The 19,451-nt window shown below is 37.8% G+C and overlaps 1 protein-coding gene across 1 annotated transcript in view; it reads right to left on the bottom strand.

Moving 5' to 3' along the window:
* rk (G-protein coupled receptor rickets) overlaps nucleotides 1-19,451 on the bottom strand; it is a 360,302-nt gene that overhangs the window by 48,393 nt on the left and 292,458 nt on the right. The window contains exon 2 of the mRNA XM_083143651.1: nucleotides 4,391-4,462. Coding sequence (XP_082999777.1) covers nucleotides 4,391-4,462 — 72 coding nt within the window. The remainder of the gene's footprint in view (nucleotides 1-4,390; nucleotides 4,463-19,451) is intronic.

The following is a 19,451-nucleotide window of genomic DNA, read 5'->3' as shown; positions in this document are numbered from 1 at the left end:
GAGTTTACAGTTTTACCTACCTTGGAGCCCTTCTACATAACAATACAGAAGAAGAAGAGACAGTTAACCACAGGATCCAGGCTGGCAACAGACAATATTATGCACACATAGAATTATTCAAGTCCAAGAGCCTCTCCAAGAACACAAAATTAAGACTATATAGGACACTCATCAGACCGGTGATAGCTTATGTTGCAGAATCCTGGAAACTTGCATCCAAAGCAGAAAGCAAGATAATGTACTTTGAAAGAAAAATCTTAAGAAAGATTTTTGGCCCAAATAAGAATGAAGATGGATCCTATAGAATTAGGAATAACATGGAGCTAGAAGAGTTGATCCAACATGAACATGTGGGGGAGATACATAAAATCAACGTTTAAGATGGGCAGGGCGTCTGATGAGAATGGAGGAGGACAGGTTACCACACTTGGTATTAAACCAGAAACTATGGGGAACAAGGCTGAAAATAAGACCGAGGGGAAGATGGATTGATGTGGTTGAGAATGATTTGAAAAGGATGAATGTACTTAATTTGAAGAATGTAGCTCAAGACAGAACGCGGTGGAGGAAGATTGTTTGGGATGCCAGAGCCCACCAAGGGCTGTAGTGTAACAGAAGAAGAAGAAGCAGAAGAAGAGAAGAAGAAAAGGGAAATTTCGATGGTATATTGCCCCTCCCATTCTGTCCCGAGCATAACAGGGAAGAAAAGGAGGCGAGGGAGGGAGGGCAACTGAAACCGAAACGGGTGTTTTAAGCATGCCTTTGCTTAGTGCATTTTGGCCAAAATAAACTGTCTCTGTGGCGCAGTAGCCGAAATATCAACCCGCGGGGAGGAAGCGTGCATGAAGTAGTCAGCTGTTTTGCATTGTGTGGCTGTTACTGCGTTACAAAATTGTAACGCTGTCAAGAGGTCGTTCCTGTTTCAGTGCAAAGTGTTTGATTTCATGATGAATAGGGAACCTGTACATAGCGAAAGCCGACACTTAATACAATGTATTTAACGTTATTGGATTTTTGGAGGGAAGTTAGCTACAAAGCCTGTAGCAACTGCAGCAATATATGGATGCGGCGGAAGAGAAGTAAAATTCTGAAGTACGATTACGATGCATGGCAGTGTGAACTTAGTGAGTACTGTTATTTGCTTTAACATTTATTATTCTCTTGATTTCGCATGATTTGCTTGGTTTGATCAGTCTGTCATTAGAAATAAACAACAGCTAGATAGATTACAACTGATTTCCCCCATGTGGTAATTGGATCGGCTTCTTTGGTGTACGCGAATGTTATTATTTTCCTTGTTCATTAATATCAGCAGAGGGGGAGGAAGTTTTTACCAAATATTTTGCAAATCGACAATAGTATTGAAATTGTAGATCGGTATTTCTATGTTTTGAGTGATTTTATCTGGTTACCGAATGCTGAATTACATATTGCACAATAACGTCGCTCTTCTCGTGATTGGCTGTATAATTTCCGAAATATTTGAAATTTGTAAAAAAAAATCCGTGTTAAAAAAATCATCAAATATAACTCTGTCATAGCCTCATTGTCAGTGAAAGGTAATCAAAACTTAGGTTGCCAATATATTAAGCATCATTGTGTACGCAAAAACGGGTGTGAGTATTTCACAGGGGTGGTATAACACTTCTGGACGCGAGACTGAAGTGCACACCCATAGAGCCAGCCCACGAGCCGCCACTGCCTTAAATAGACCTACTCGCTTACCTGAATCACGTAATGTGTGTTGCCTAACACGACTTCACTAAAAGTTCAACAGAGGCTGTCGAGTGAATAAAAATGGTGATGTTACGTACAATTTGTCTACTATTTTCTTTGCCGTCAGTTGTACTAATGAGAATATTGGCATATCTCTAATATATTGGTTGTTCTTTAACGAGGTGATAACGAGGATAAATTTATGTAGCTAAAAATAAATTTGTAAGCCTTGTTTTTGTGTGTGTTTTCTTATCTATACATGCACAAAACATACAAAATACGTAGGTTCAAATTAAACAATATAACTTTAATACATGGAAGCCATTCACGTACATCTTACACACGGTTACTATAACAACGAATCAATAACATGCTATAGAATACAAATTCTTCTTCTTCCTCTATCATGCGTCTATCAAAATTAATATGAAACCTATTTCATTACACAAAATTTTACCTTTGTAGTTTTCGTTGTTAGCTAAATATCCAATTCCATTTCTATTATATTATTTGTAATCGGAATTTTACCCACAAATGTACTGTATATTTTGAAAATTTTGTTTCCGTCCACTTTATGCACAGAAAGGATAATCGGGACAGGACCTGCACGTAAAGTGTGTACCGAACCACTATGTGCCTCCACCTAGTATCAAATCCGGGACCCCTTGATTGAAAGTTGACGAAGTTACCACTACGCCATTGGGGAGGCACTACAAAATGCATAACTTTTTTGAGTTATAGGCAAACGAACAGATCGAACAAGAATATCCAATTATATTAGAATCTGGTATTTACTTCATTCCATAATATTTTATCTACATACTGTATATCTATAGTGGTTCTCAGTAATCAACAGATATAGATAGTAAGGTTCGATTGTTGACATAAAAAACAAATGGAGGCAGAATTACATTTAATTAAATATCTCCCGAACTTTCTTAGCGTGTCAGATACCGACGGTGAGCCATACATCAATTGTAGCGTAGGCTTGCGACTCTTTGATTACCATGGAAAAACATATGGATATCATCTCATCAAGTTGTTCGTATTAAGTATACCTTTCAGTCTACCGAGTTTTATTTTTCCGTCTCTAGTAGTTTCTGAGAAATCGATATATGTATCGATTGGTGTCAAACGGTGAACAGAACAGGTGAATGGACGTGCCAATCGAAAAGATGGATATCTCATCAAATTAATAATTCACAGTTTATTCAACTCTCCAAATTCCATATTTCAGGTCGAATAGATCCGGAGGTATCACAACATTCACAATTGTTCATGAGCGTCGGAAAGAGGGAGTTGAACCGATCCGTAGATCCCCCCTCCTTTCCCCCTGGAAATTGGCATCGTTCATTTCAAGTTACAAGAAATCAGAGAGTTTGTCATTGTTATTCTTAATAATTTATAACATAAATAAAGTTCAATTAGTTAGTACTGGAACAGAATTACAAAGTAAAAAATGTGTTAAATAGAAAAAATTGAGTGTAACATACGGGAGCTAGTTTATGTTTTCATATTCTACCAATTAAACCAAAGAATGAATGGTTTCCAAAGTTTTCAAAATTCCAAAAAATAGAGTTTTATGTGAGAGGTCACACATCACTGTGACTAAAACTCCCTTTAACTTTCAAAGCTCTTTCTCGAACGAGGTGTTTAAACGTTAATAACAAAACAGAAAACTATACATTTCATTACACTAACTGTATAAAATTAAAATAATAAAGAAAACAGTTGTGCTGGATAATCAATCATCTAGTGGATCGAGTAGAATTCTCTCCCCAAGGATATAATAATAACAAAAATATAAATTAGAACAACATTGGCTTATTTTTATTACTTTATAATAGTTATCACTTTATAATAATAATCATCATCATACGCTTGTTCTACCAATGACCTAACCAGCCTTAATAAAAATTTCTGGCGACGCTCATGCAATTGTTGACTTCAAATTAGACGGACTGGCCAATCAAAATAATCTATGCCGCGTTGAACTAGCATTTGTAAATTCTTCAATGCAATTTTTGATATCCAGATTTGCTACTTTTCGAGTCCTTAGTCTAGTCTCTCACGGCCAGACGGACCCGCCGTTTGCTTTCATTTTGGATCACTGCATTAAAAACCGGCAAAGGTGTAAGTCAACTAACCCACACATGTGTTTTAGACTTTGTAAGTTAATGTAATCCGATAATTTGTTGACGGAAAGAAAAGTATCCAGCGGACTACCTATATTCACTTCGTTTCATTGGATTTCTTTCTTGATATATTTCATGAATTCATACGCATCAACCAAAATTACAACAAATAACCTCTGGATGTGAAAAAGACTGTTTTGTTTTGCGTCTGATTCATACTTAGCTGTTTAAAATTAAAGATCTGTTTACTACAATGCTGGTGTCGATGTTGCTGCTTAAAATCAATCAATTACTGCGATCTACGAGTGAGAGGAATAACTTTCTTCTGCTCAATTAGTAGTTGATAGTTTAACTGGTCAAAGGGATGTTTATGGACAAGTTGCATTACACGAATCGGAAGTTTTTGCCAAGGAACGCTGAAAAACTGGTCGCGGTGTCAGGAATTTTGTGGAACTAACATTGCAAATTCGCCAGCTAATTCTTGAATAACTGGTAGCTATAAGCTACAATTATGTATGTCTACTTTAGAATATACTTACAAATCCTGCAGGGTGGTGAGGTAGCTAAAGTCCGTTTCCTCAAGCTCTGTGATGTTGTTGACGCTGAGGTCCCTGCAAAGAAACAAAAGAGTAACGTCAGTTTTGCAACATTCATGTACATTATTGCTTCTTTGCAATATATCCTTAGGTGTTCGGGAAAATGCACACAAATCACAAAGTTTTTCTATCGCTCTCATCCAAGTCACACTGAATTAATTAAAGAAAATATTATTATAATTTTACGTGTAAAGACGCTAAATAATGATGATCTAACATGTATATCATGTCTGTAATGTTGGCTAACTATCTTCTGTAAAGTTGCACATTTTGACTTAAATGCTTTTTCCCGAACAGCCTAGACTTAATGTAAAATTTCTACCGCTATAGGTTAATAACCCACCCACGCCCTGGGGTCAGAACCCAAAATCCAGAGTCTTCAACAGCGAAAGTAACTGACGAAATTGGGGTGGCAACTGTCCGGGATGTCATAGATGGGATTTAAGAATGGCAAGGAGGGACTAAGGCTTCATCGTTCCAATGATAAGAAAAGGGTATAAATAATAAACCAAAACAGCTGATAACACAGCCTCCGTGGAGTACTAGTTAGTGCACAGCTCTAGGAAAATAGGGGCCTAGATTTGAATCCTGCGTAAGGGACCGACGTTCCATTCTGTTCGTTCTTTTACATATTTCGCATCGTCGCGATTCACCTAGTGAGGGAGAATAGTGACGTAACTTAACCAAAATTGAAATACAAATAGTAGCCTATGTGAGTCATAACTAGAACTTCTTTTTTATTATTTCTGAATAATCTTAAGTATTTTTTTTCGCACTAAATGTATTTGAAAGAAATAGTAGTTTGCAATGTTTTGCCCTCAATGAAAGCACTGAAATTTCGCCTGTGAAAAAACAGTCCTGGATCCAGCGCATACCCCCATAGAAATATTTTGATCCATAGAATTTCTGTATTTCACTCCTACAGGAGTAACAGAAAATCTTGGGTAGACATTTTTATTTAGGTGCGACATTTAAAGGAGCATTTTTCTAAATGCCTTGTTTGCTCATTTAGTCTGTTTTATCTTCTGATACAGTTGACCTAAAAAGTCAAATTTAAAGTCAAAATATAGGTTTTCGGGATAGAGAAATTTGAAAAACGCAATCCAAATGTAGTCCGAGTATTGGATTTGCCATTTTGGAAAAGTCTATAATAAGTACAGAAAAAACAGGCCAGGTAGTATATATGATTCCTTAAATTATTAATATACGAGTTGAGGATTATGTTGAGGAAGGGAATAACATTAGCGGAGTGTGGATATTTTAATTAGTTAATGCAGAGTTATAATTATGATAAATTCTGGTAAATACGTCAGAAGATGATGCATAGGTGATTACTAGAGCCCGGAAGTTCAGGCATTTATTTTCGTTAAAATAGGCAGGCAAAAAGGCATTTATAATGTGGAAAATAGGCACTAAAAATGAAAAAAAAGGCAAAATAAACCGAAAAAATGGCACATTTGGAAGTCGCTTACTTTTATATATAATTTCTGGCAACATGTTAAAATCTACATTGGGAACAGCATTTCAATTTTCTCCGTCTTGATTGCACATAACTACAAGGTGTTTTTTAAGTTCTCAACATTCATTGATAGTCGTCTGTCAGAGAGAATGTTTTTCTTAATAGAAAATGATATTTCTACTTCGACAGAAGTTATTGGAGCATACATAGAACAAGCTAATGTAGCTGGACTCATTTTGGTAACAGCATTTTCATCTTTTAGAATATCACAAATTGTTTTCAATTGTTTCAAGTCCTTATTTGCACTCACTCACCGTTTGCACTTTTCCGCAACAGCTGACCCCTTTTCTCCTGTACTTCCATCATCTGCTGCATAGATTCCTCGAAGATTTTCATGGATGCTACAAGAGTCTCACCTCTTTTTCCTAGCTTAGTAATTGTCTCTGGCAATGCACAATAATGTGCAAAAATAAACGACAGTTCATTCTTCAGTTCTGAATAGCACAGGAGTTTTTCACTTCATGAATTGAAGCCGCTTCATTTTCTGGATGAGCATCGATCACCTCACTGATTTTTTCAAGGTTGTTAGCATAATATATAGCTGCTGATATCCAGGTTCCCCATCTTGTCAAGACTGGTTACGGAGGAAAACTAAGCTCAGGCGTAACTTCCTGAAATTTTCGGGTTCGAGAGGGAGATTTCAGAAATATCTTCTTTGTGTTCGAAATCAATCTCTCCACTTCAGCAGTCAATCATGCACAAGGAAATGTTAACCGAAAGGCAATATCCTAACTGAGCATGAAATACTTTTTTCTCACACTTTTCTCCTTCAGCAATGTTGAAACATACGTGAGTTCAATATTACTTAAATAAGGCGAAAATTATTCACGTAATAAACGGAAGAAAAATAAATGCCAACATTTTTTTTAAAAAAAAGGTCAAATTTCATTGAAAAAGGAAGAAAAAGGCATTATAATTAAAAATAGGCAGTGGGGTCCTAAATAGGCAAAATAGGCAAAATGAAAAGGCTTCTAAAACATTCGAAACAACATAAAAAACATATATCCGGAAAAATTTTATCAATATATGCAGTAAATAAAAAGAGGCATTTTGCCAAACTTCCGGGCTCTAGTGATTACCAACGAATTTTCTGAGAAGTTTCAACGCTGGAAGAGATTTATAGGATTATTGGAATGCTTAGAATAAATGTTAATGATTACAAGGACAAAGCGTTAACCAATGCGCCGGATGACTTGTGTTGCTACAGCAATAATCCGCTTGTCGATATCCGTGGGGGAGTAGTCAGCGATGTGTAACGTGCTACAAAGCCAGAGATGCCAGGTTCGAATCCTCGTTAGGAAATGGATGTATCATTGTGCTGTCCTGTTATCAATTTTATCTGTTCATCATTCATCCTAACTGTCGCGATTAACCAAAGATTTAAAAAAAAGAAGTAAAATAGCTGTAATAGAAAGAAATAAAGAAAGCAATAATATATTTTGGGTTATAAATGCCGAAGAGTTACTTCGTTCTTCCTTTCGAACCTGAAAAATCTGTGCAAAAAGTCTTCTTATTTTAGACCATCTTGGCGTCTTTATAGAGCGAAAATGAAACTATCTTACTTTAAACGAAAAATGCAAGCGTCTTCAAAAAGTGCCTCTCAAGAAAATCCGAGAGATGCTAGGCCACTTCGTCTTATCTCGATCGTCTCGACCCGCCAAGAGATGGGGACTCTGCCTTCCCAGATCATATCCACGCCAACAGATGGCAGCAGCGAACTCACCAGTGAGTGAAATCGATAGACGGAAGCGCGACAGCAATTACCAATGAGGTTAAAAACAATCACATTAGAGAGCGCTCGTGTTATCATAACGGCATCGCCGAAGACAGTGAAAATAAACATCGCGGGGATGCGACAGGGGGCGACGGCATCGATCTAAGTTTCGGCGCTGCGGGAGTGGGGAAAAGTAGGTTCCAGGGGGAAGAGGCGGGATTTTAAAGGATTGGCCTCATTTTCGGCTCTGTTTTCTGCGCCGCCTTTCTTACTGGTTCCACGTCACTTCCGATACACCACAGCGGCACCTAGAGTGGAATAATCAACGCGTTGATGGCTATAATCGCGCCATATGGATTATATTTGGTGTTTAATCTTTGAAAGGTGCATGTGACCAAGAACATGAATGTATTTGCCAAGACGTGGACCTAGTGACGTCCAGAAGCGACGAAAAAAGTAGAAATTGAAAATCTTGAAAGTCGAAATTGAACACAGAATATTGCATATAGTAACGGCCAAAATACCTTTCTAATAAATTGGGAGGGGGCAAGAATATGGAAGTAACTTTTCTGTGGGGGAGGGAGAGCATGGCACACCCGTATTCCTCTTTAACATGGCTGAGAACGCAATCAAGCAGATACAGGAGTAATCATTGCCACTGTGATTGAAGTAAAAATTAGTAGGAATGGTACCTAGACGAAACGAGATTTGACACAATATAATTTCGTCCCACAAACGTGGACGTCTATCTTGTTCCACCACACTCTGCTTCTCCCTCCCTCCCGCACTTTCTAACACACACACTTTCTTTACATATTCTTCTCTCTCTTTCTAGTGGCGAGAAAAAATTAGGAGAGAGAGAGAGAGAGAAAGAGGAGAGAGAGAGGACAGGAAGAAAGAAACGAGAGAGAGAGGGGAGTAGTCTCTCCATTTTATCTCGCTCCTTTTCTCTCTTCTCTCTGCCCATTTCCCTCTCTATTTTCCCTCCCTTCGCTCCCGCCTCTCTCCCTCTCTCTCTCTCTCCCTACCTCTCTCTCCTCCCTCTTCGTTTCGCTTCGATTTCAAACTCTTTCAGGTTCTAGAAACATATCATTTGCAATCTCGTTAAGGGCGAGAGCATAATCGAATATCATCTTGTTTTTGATACTGCGCATACAGGTTAGAAAAAAATAGTTTAACGTCTCTACTTCTAATTATAATTAAAACAGTAAAGCAAACACCAATTCATTTCTTATTATTGTTACATTCTATGAATATTTATATTTCAAAGCCGTTGTTGCAAGTTTTGCGGTGGAATAGTAATGATTACATTATGATATATACATATTTGACATCAGATGTACTTTTCCGCCTGTCATTTTCTGTGGGTCAAATATACTGAAATCTTGACTTGGCAAAGCGGTTAATTCAATTCAACATATCCTAATAATGTTAAAATATTGAGATACCCAACTTTTTACTGAAAATTTACCTAGAAACTTATGTAGTGTTATTTTTTCGGAGAGGGAGATCTACGCGGTATTGGATCAGACGAAGCTACAATTTTTACGAAAAGTGCCGAACATCTCCATAAGAAGTACGTGAGAATCGAAACACATTTATAAATGATATTTTTAATAAACTTTATCTAGCTGAATAATAGACTTAGAACACCCGTTCTCAATCGAAATATATGTGGACCTTATGCGAAATCGTACCTTAAACAAATGAAGCCTGTTTTTAAATAAACGAAGAAACGTGAACGAGATTGAGCGCGAAACCAAAAGCGCGATTAAGCGCGAAAGGAACAGTCGCGAACGGGAAAATCACATAAATAAGAGCGAAAGGAACAACCGAAAAAAATCACTTTCGCAGTTGCTCCAGTCAGCCAAATTATAGAATACATAGTCAAGCTAAATGATCCAGAGAAAATTCATCCTACAACTCACATTCTACTTTGTTATTATAGAAGGTCTCGGTCTCACTTAATCAGAAGTCTGTCTTGTTTTCAACACGTTATCGTCTCAAGTTTTAAATGGAATTTGGCGAGACAACACCGTGACTTGCGGTAGCACCCTATTCGACTACACTAACTGGAGAACTTTCAAATCGTATTATGCTTCCATATAAAATCACCAGCCAACTATCAAAGATGAAATGGATTGATACATAAATTCCCGTGCAAGAATATCCTCATATTCACTTACCCTGACGATTGGTGGCAGTCAAAAAATAGGAAAGTGTGGCCAGTCCTATGAGGTTAAAACAAGATTGAAATTCGTCGTGTGAGAACCAGACGGACGCAACTCCAATTTATGACATTTACAGGAAGGAGACAAAAGTCAATAAATTGTAGATACGTGACTCAATCTTACCGCTAAGGATTAGAGATGGAGAGATACGTCGATCTGGCCCCACATCTTCGGAAGAGATACGTTAAACAAAACCGAAAGCTGCATTTTTGGAGTCACGTTCCTCTGATTCTCATACGACGAATTATTGTTGATGACATAAGAGTATTAATACAGTAAGGATAATATTATCTTGTTAGCAACTTACTCAAAAACACGCTTAAATTCCAAGAAGTTACACCCTATCCTAGAAAACAACCTTTCTTTGTACTGATTTGCTTTATTTTACTTCGTTTCTTGTGCCACTTTTGGCTAATTTGCGAAGATGGGGACGAGTGATGACATGATGAAATTGATGAATGGAAACTAACAAACATCCATATCTAGGCCGGGATTCGAACCCGAGACCCCTGGCGTCGTAGCGTGACGTTCTAACAACTCCGTCACGGGGGCGGCAACTTTTATTTTTGTATTTCCTCTTGTTTATTACCATTATCTCGAATGTCTGGCAAAACAAATATCCAATAGTATCCAAGAAATATATTAATATTAGGGTGTATGTTAATGATTTCATAACAATGGCAATTTTCTCTTGATTCTACACCACGTCCCGAATTTTTCACAGAAATTGCTTCAAGTTACAGCTACTTAATCATAACGTTATTGTGGCGCTCTAGGGAGTTGTGTGGCGTTCAGTTCCCTCGGTATGGAATGAGTTTCCTGATTGTTTATGAGATCTGAAGACCTCTCGGTCATAACTTTTTGTAAAGGGACGGGCTTTCCTTACAAATCCTTACGTAAAGCGAAACCACGAGTCATTTTTTTTCTCTTTGATGGAACTCATGGGGGCAGTATGGTGTGTCATAAACATGCTAAAAAGTTCTGGACCGTGGAAAAACAACGTACTGGGAAAAATAACCAGTTCAATCTCGGTGGCATATCCACTTCCAGTCCATACAATGCCTTGCTTTTATATCTTAAAATTCCTTACCGCAATTCTTTATGGATATGGACAATCTACTGAAAGCATGTATATTCCTGTGTTGATTGAATTTATTTTAAAATGCACCACGACAAGATTAATGAGAATGGCTTAGCTAGCCATGAAATCTCAGATATCTTGGATTCGAATGCTGTGCTACGCTCCTTGTGGGTACTTACTTAAATGTTATTTACCACGGCTACAGATATCTTAATCTCAGGGGGATAGGTTCTTTATTTGAGAATTCCAAATAAGAAAGCGTTTTATAGCCAAGAGGATGTAGTTAAATGCGGATCTATATTCTGAGAACTATACAAAATACAGAGAAAATAAATATATATATATATATATATATATATATATATATGTGTGTGTGTGTGTGTGTGTGTGTGTGTGTGTGTGTGTGTGTGTGTGTATAATCGAAAAGGCTTCTTCTCCTTTGGTTATCAAAAAGGCTTCTTCTTCTTTTATTATCAAAAAGGCTTCTTCTTCTTTGATAATCGAGAAGGCTTCTTCTTCTTTTAATATGGAAAAGTCTTCTTCTTCTTTTATTATTTTTATTTATTATCTTTCTTTTTTTAAAGCGTAATCTTATTTATGCGCTCACTTTCCCCGCTTCTTTGGCAAACAATACAAGCTATACTTGTAGAAAGAGTAGGGTCGACTAAACTGACAATAGCGCCACCTCCTATTTAACGACCAAAGGGGAATAACCAGGATCGCTAATAACAAGCGCTACCAATGGCCCAGTGCGACTAATCAAGAGCGCAACCGAAAGGTGCTTCGGGGCGTCTAATTTGACACAGCGCCACCGGGGACAAACAACCAAAACACTGACGATGTTCTCCTCGTCAGAGAAATCAAAAGAGATAGATTTCTGAATTTGTTCGCTTACTTAATAACTTTCCTAAACGTTTCATATGCGGCCATATTCTTAATTATTTTAATTTACTATATACAACATTTTACTTATTTCTTTTATAGTATTTGAACTCTTCTTTTATATATTTCTCAATTTACTATAATATATATAATCCCTCTTCTCGTTAGGAGGCACCTTCATAATGGTGTACTTAATATAGCGACTGCCAAGAATGTCTGTTCAATAGATATGTTACTAAATAACCAATATATTTCGCTTCCGTAAAAATGTAATAGAGATCTTTCTTGTTTTAAGTGAAATAAACTTTCGAAGAAAATTTAAACAAGCTACAATAAAAGCAATCCTGATGAATGGAGCGTAAAGGGTGACTCTTTCGGAAGAGGCGCAAATGATAACCTCCCTTCCACCCTGGAAAGCACTTTGCAGACTGACGATGCTCTAATGTCTGGACTCACAGCCAGTATATTCTGTGTGTATTGTGTTGTCTTGTGTCCTGTTCATGCATATCTGTGATTGTCCTTTCATCAATTTCATATTATCACTCTTCATCCTCGTCTTCGCAATTAGAGAAAAGTTGTAGAAGAGCGAAGTAAAATAAAACAAACAATTCAATCCGTCAGTAAGTACATATTTTCCCTCCCAATTATTTGGCTGAATGTTCGAGTGGGTTGCTGTACGTACAGTCACCGGCAAAAAAATGGGACACACAGACCCTTAAATACTCTATACCCTGCAAGACGTTGTGTGTGTTGCCTAACTCTAGGGCGATGGTAGAAGTTGCCATTGAAATTTTGCTATTACAATCCACTTATCTCCGTAGAGTTAGGCAACACACACGACGTCTTGTAGGGAAACGAGTATTTTAGGATCTAGGTGTCCCATTTTTATTACCAGTGATTGTACATTGTACATCCAGTCTTCAACCGAGGGAATCAGAACGATGGTAATGGATGACCTGGAGGAAAGATAGGAAAAGTACGGTCGCGGGTACTTATTGGTTGTAACGACCTCACTGACTTAGAATTTGAATTTGAATTTAAAATTTTGGGTGCGTCAGCACTAAGGCTATTTTGCACTCGTCACATTATACGGGGTCCAGCCCCTTATCGTTACACATAACAACTCTAACGTTGCATAACTAAAATCATAAAATATTCTGACCAGTTAAAAGCTGAGGCTGTAAAGGAGCACTCAGCACAAATACGGACAAAACAGGACAACAAAAACAAAATTATACTGGCCATGGGGCCAGTCGCCAGAGCCTCGTTAGTGTGCAGTCCAGGGCGTACTACGTGTAAGTGAGGTTGACTATTGGGTGCACTGCGTTGAATGAGCACCCCTTACACCCCTCTCACTGACTTAGAATGGGATCGTTAGAACTCAGAAGTGTCCGTGACTGTACATGCGTTGTCATTGATTGGATAAAAGAAATCCCGATTTCGTATCACGTTACGTTAACCATTAGACCACGGAGTCGAGAATTAAGAAACTAACGAACTGGCCACATAGACGCAAGAATTCCCTTGAAAGTTCTTTCTTAGTTTCAAGCACTTCTCTTTGACGGACATTTCTAATTTCATGTTTTGTTTTTCTACCCGTGATTAATCTTCCTCTCCTTGCCCTTTGAAAGTAGGAAGAAAAAAATCTGCAGTTTCGCGAACTCTACTCCGCGTTTGGAGCGGCTCTACGCAAGGCTGACATTTCAATCTCCCCTTGGCAGCACCAGGAAGAAATAATCAACGAAAACCAACGATGTTTTTCGCCTTTCCGTTATGATGAAACAAAGCAAAGCCACCGTTCTAATCGGCGTCACCCAAAACGATGCAGTGCAGTCCCCACATGCTGGCTGCTCCAACTTGCTCGTATTTTTGGCTGATGTCGCTATACCGGAAGCGAGGAGAAAAAGGGGGAACTTACGCATTCCTTTGCAATTAAAGAGTGCTCCTGCGTATTTGTTTAGTAGGCGTTATGTTAATGGGAGGACTGACATTGGTAGGGGATTGCAAGAAGCATTAATTTTTTTTTTAAAAAAAATAGTCGCTAGAGGGGAATCAAAGAGAAATAGCATGTAAATAGTCTAAACTAAACTTAAATTATGAGAATAAAATAATGATCAGCGAAGGGGGTCTTCTCTTTACGTTAAAACTTAATATAAATAAATAAAAAAATGTCCCCGTTGACATTTAGAAATTACGTGATCGCCCATTTTATCATCTCATATTAGATTTAAATAGAGTTAAACATTCAATGAATATAGTGGGAAAGGATATACCGTATAAAAAATGTTTCCGAATAAAGAAATGATTTCTGCAAAGTCTGGCCAATGTACAAAAGTAGATTGTTTATTTTTAAAGGAAAAGAATGAAATACAAGTGCGGGAAATATAAGTTACTTAGTCAATATTAATGGAAGTATGTGTGCTTTAACAAGATCTTATGAAACAGTATGTTTTCGTTCGGGTTTCCACTGCGATAATAAGAAATTCCTTCTCGCCAATGCTGGTGAGAAACCAAATAATCTAACGGGGGGGGGATTGCGTCCCGCCTCCAAATTTGGAAGCTGGCGGATGGGCGTCATGATCTAATTAGTTTGAACAGCAATTTTCATTAATAAATAAATATACATATTTTAAGTTCAAATATATTGTATAATTTGAATTTTTTGGTCTCCGAAATGGAACATGCAAAGAAAATCAGCATTTACTAAATTAATTTAATGATATTGGTCAGAGGAGACTAAAAGATTCCATTAGATCCAGTTCTCAACTAATTTAATCCAAACTTTATATTTGTCAACAAGACTACACGTAATCGAACTAATAGCATCTATGATTATGCCATAATTGATTTATAGATAGAAATTTCAAGGGTACATAGAGTGTGGTATTTAAGAAATTTCCAGTGGGGGGGGGGGATTCTATTGACTGTATAGGGACAGCATGAAATTTTGACTTTATGCCATATAACATTTCCCCCCGCCATGGATAAAATTTATCAAGCAGAGGGGGGACACAAGTACCCAGAAGGGGGTACCCCATCCCCCATACAAATTCCACCCTGGGTACATATTAATTATCGTATAAAGTTTAAAAGTTTGGAATACCTAAGAAGCTTGTTAGTATGATAAAAATATGCACCAGTGAAACAGAAAGTAAAATTCGTGTGGGTATTAATATGTCTGACAAATTTACAATTCATGATGGGTTAAAACAAGGAGATGCATTATCTCCATTGCTCTTTAATTTTGCCTTAGAATATGCTGTTAGGAAGGTAAAAGAAACTAAAGAAGGACTAAAATTAAATGGTGTGACTCAGTTGTTAGCATATGCAGATGATGTAGACTTACTGGGGGATGATGTGAATGCAATTAAGAATAATGCTAAAATATTTTTCAAAACTGCTAAAGAGATAGGTTTGGAAGTTAACAAAGAGAAAACTAAATATATGCTTACAGGCCGAAACCAAGTGTTAGGTAATAATCAAAATCTAATTATTGATAACAACTCGTTTGAACCAGTTTCCAAATTCAAATACTTAGGAGTAATATTAACAAATGAAAATTATATTAAAGAGGAAATAAAAAGTAGGCTTAATTCAGGAAATGCATGTTACTTCTCTCTTCATAAACTTTTGTCTTCTCGTTTAATATCTAAGAAACTAAAAGTTAAAATATACAAAACAGTAATTTTGCCTGTAGTATTATATGAGAGTGAAACTTGGTCCCTTACATTGAAAGAGGAACATAAATTGAGAGTATTTGAAAATAAGATCCTTAGGAAAATCTTTGGACCTAAAACGGATGAGGAGACAGGTGAGTGGAGAAGGTTACATAATTTAGAACTACATAATTTGTATTCATGTCCAGATATTATTAGAATAATTAAATCAAGAAGACTTAGGTGGGCAGGCCATGTAGTACGAATGGGAGAGGAAAGAGGAGTTCACAGGATTCTTGTTGGGAAACCTGATGGTAAGAGACCTGTAGGAAGGCCAAGACGAAGATGGAGGGACAACGTTGAGATGGACCTAAGGGAAATCGGTAGGGATGGAAAAGAGTATATAGAACTTGCTCAAGATAGGGAAAGATGGAAGGCCTGTGTTGCTGCAGCCATGAACCTTCGGGTTTAAGAAGGCTAGGGAGTTAGTTAGTTAGTTATAAAGTTTAAAAAATAGAAATATTTTTACGAGTAATATTGTTGGAATCGGGGCATAGAGTTTTAAAAAAATGAATTTACAAGGCCGCAGGCTCACGCAGGTTGAGAAGCACTGCTTTAAGGACTTCCCTTCACCCTCCCTGTGGGCGTTTCATAACTGCAACGAGCTAGCAGAAGAGAAATGTGTTTGAAGTTGTACCTCCAAAACATTATATTCAAGTTTACATTTGGGTTTGAGGATCATAGTGTGACGCCGTTCATCCAATTCGTCACTGTTAAGGAAGAACGCTCCAGATCCGAATTTCTCCGATTTAAAATTGTCTCAAAATGTGCACAATCAAATTCGCTGGTTTTGCGATTATCGGATTCGCCAGGTGAAGCAGACGAGAGAAATTCAATTTAATTGGAGGTCGGGAAGCGTTTTCTCACCTACCACACCTTCCCCACCCTAACGCAATTACCGGGCGACAAACGTTAGATGGCGAAGCGGGGCTTAATATCTTCGGCCACAAACGGCCGCGATGAAGGGCCTCCCACGACGCCCACTGCGAACAGACTTCGCTCAACGGAGTCCTCGCAGCCACCGTGGTCCAATTACTTGGCACCCCACTAACAGTTTCTTACTTAGGTTTTACAATGAATTAACCGCACGAGTTTTAGACAAATCCAGTTTGAGTTATAGTTCCATTAATAGAGCTGGGATTTCTATGACCTGAAAATTACAAAACGTGCAAAATAAAAAATAGAATATTGACTTAACATTTCTACAAATATGCCCTAACAAAAATATGCAATTTCTAATTAGTATTCTCTCTATGGTGTTTATGGGCTATTTATGTAAAACAAAAAAACAAGAGGAATCAAGTACAAAGTATGTAGGACAATTTACTTTATTTCCAAATATCAATACCATTTGCTGGGTTATTTACATACACTTCTCTTTAGTTCACTTCATGTGCAATGCAGTCACCAGCAATAAAAATGGAACACGTATGTCCTGAAATACTCACTTCCCTGCAAGGCGTTATGTGTGTTGCCTAACCCTACGGCGGTGGCAGAACTTGTCGTTGAACATTTGCTATTAAAATCTCCTCATCGCCTGTGACTCTACTTACAACGACTAATCTGTGAAAAATTACAAACGATAGCCTTTGTCAGTCGACAAAGTCGTGTACCTGAAAAACCTTCTTCCATTCCAACAGACACAAGAGTAGCAAATGCCGTTTCAAAAACGGAATTTTAAATGCTGTAGAAATAAGATATAGAGCACTTTGTAAGGAAAAAGTACAAACTGAAAGGAAGAAGCCACCTGACCCCGAAATAGCCACTGACTTTATTCTCTCTTCGGTTATTTTACGTCGCTTTCCACCTCCTTGGTACTCCCATGCCTTATGTTCGAACCTGGCACCCCTGGCTTCTTGATCTCTGGCAATTCGAGTGTTTGTTCTTTCATCTGTTCCTCCCAATCATCCTTTAACCTCATATTCGCAATTAACGTCAACTGGAACAAGCACGGCTGAAAATACAATAAAAACAAACATAATCGTTGCTGTAAGCGAGCAGAGGTAGTTCCGGACCCTCTGACTTCCTCGGAGGAGTCCATTTTCAGTTTACAGGTTTCGATTGATTGATTGATTGATTTGCTCTATTTTACTTCTCTTTCTGTAACACTTTTGGCTAATTTGCGAAGATGGGAACGAGTGATGAATGGACACTCACAAACATCCATGCCCAGGCCAGGAATCGAATCGGAACCCCTCGAATCGGGATCCCTGGCATCGTAGCGCGATATTCTAACCACTCCGCCACGGGGGCCGGCTTACAGGTTTCGAGATATCTCCGCTAACATACGTATATAACAGTATAAATAAATAATATGTACGCACATATGAATCAGTGAACTCCAACCTCCCTCCAAGATAACCTTCTACTTACGGTCTTGATTTCAGCTAATACTGCTGGCCTCAATGGAGACATGCTTAGATTTTAAGATTTTATTTCCCTTTTTCAGAAACGTCCGTTGCATGATAAATGAAATAAATGAATGTATTGATTGATTTATTTGGTGTTTTAAGTCCACTTTATGCACAGTAAGGCTAATCGGGACTGGACCTACAGTTTAAAGTGGGATCCGAACCACTTGTGCCTCCACCAGGTATCGAACCCGGGACCCTTTGATTACACAAGGCGACGACGCTTCCTACCACTGCACCATCGGGAAGGCCCCAAATGAATGTCTTGATGGCTAATTTGTATATTATATTCGTGTGGGCCTCTATAAATAAGAACAGCCGGTGTGAAAATCACGAAGTGAGTGAAATTCGGATAGTTTGTTTTATGGTTTGAATGTATAATATGACCCCTAAAACAGCACATTTCCGTTACATAGAGTAATGAGGCTATGTGAACTACATCTCCACGCACGCAATATGTAGATTAGGCGTAAGCAAGCGAAGTGGGCGTAGAGAATGCCTCTGCTGATGGCTAAATAACCTCATACTCTGTAAATTATTCCCTCTATTATAGAAACGCAGTGTTGAAAAATAGACACGTCGCTAATGTTGAGTGCAATCAGTGTACGCAGCAACTAGTTTCGAAATTAATTCCCGGGCGGTAATACCAATAAATTGTTGTCGTGCAACCAATGCTTCTGACAGCGGCCATGCTACGGTCGAGCGTGATTAATGGATTGCCAATATTTGGTTGCTGACTGGAAGCGTGAAATTAGATTATTGGAACCTTGTCAATGGGCGGGACGTTCGTGGACTGTAAGATAAATCTTCGTCATAGACAAACAATCTGCTTCAGCATTTTTATCTCTTGGTCAGATTGTGTCCGTGCGCAGTCGGATAAATGAAACATCAAGTCGAGGAGAGACTGCATTGAAAATGACAGCTAAACTGAGTGTAAAATACCCTTGTCATTCGCTTCCAACGTGGAGGAGTACGCAGTCTCATTGTTTTCGGAATTAAACAGAGTCAGCATGGCGTATGATTGACGGTAAGTGACTTAGTTATTTTAAAACATTGATCGGTCCGCTCCATGAACAAAGTGCGCATGAAGCAGACTGATACGACATTCCAGACCATTACGAACTCATTGGATTAGTGCATTTCAATTACTAAATTCCACAAAGGTTTCTAAAGGTTATGAAATTTTGCACACAAATAATCAATTGATATCTTCAAAACATTTTTCTTTCAAAAAAATTAAAAATGGTGTTTTTGAGATTTTCAAAAAACTTCTTTTGAGTTTTTAAAAAAATATAAAATTCAAATACCACAGTCATGTTGCATTTAAAATTAAAGTGCATTAAATGCAGAATAGAATGACACCAATTTGAGCTCTCTAGGTCAAATAGTTTTTGTTTTTTTATCTACAGCTGTTTAAAAATTTCAAAATGTCGTCAAACTGGGATTTTTT

The sequence above is a fragment of the Lepisma saccharinum genome, chromosome 1, assembly GCF_977018435.1.
Source record: "Lepisma saccharinum chromosome 1, izLepSacc3.1, whole genome shotgun sequence".
NCBI lineage: Eukaryota > Metazoa > Arthropoda > Insecta > Zygentoma > Lepismatidae > Lepisma > Lepisma saccharinum.
Note: the sequence above shows the minus strand (reverse complement) of the source record. Positions and strands in the feature narration are given on the sequence as shown.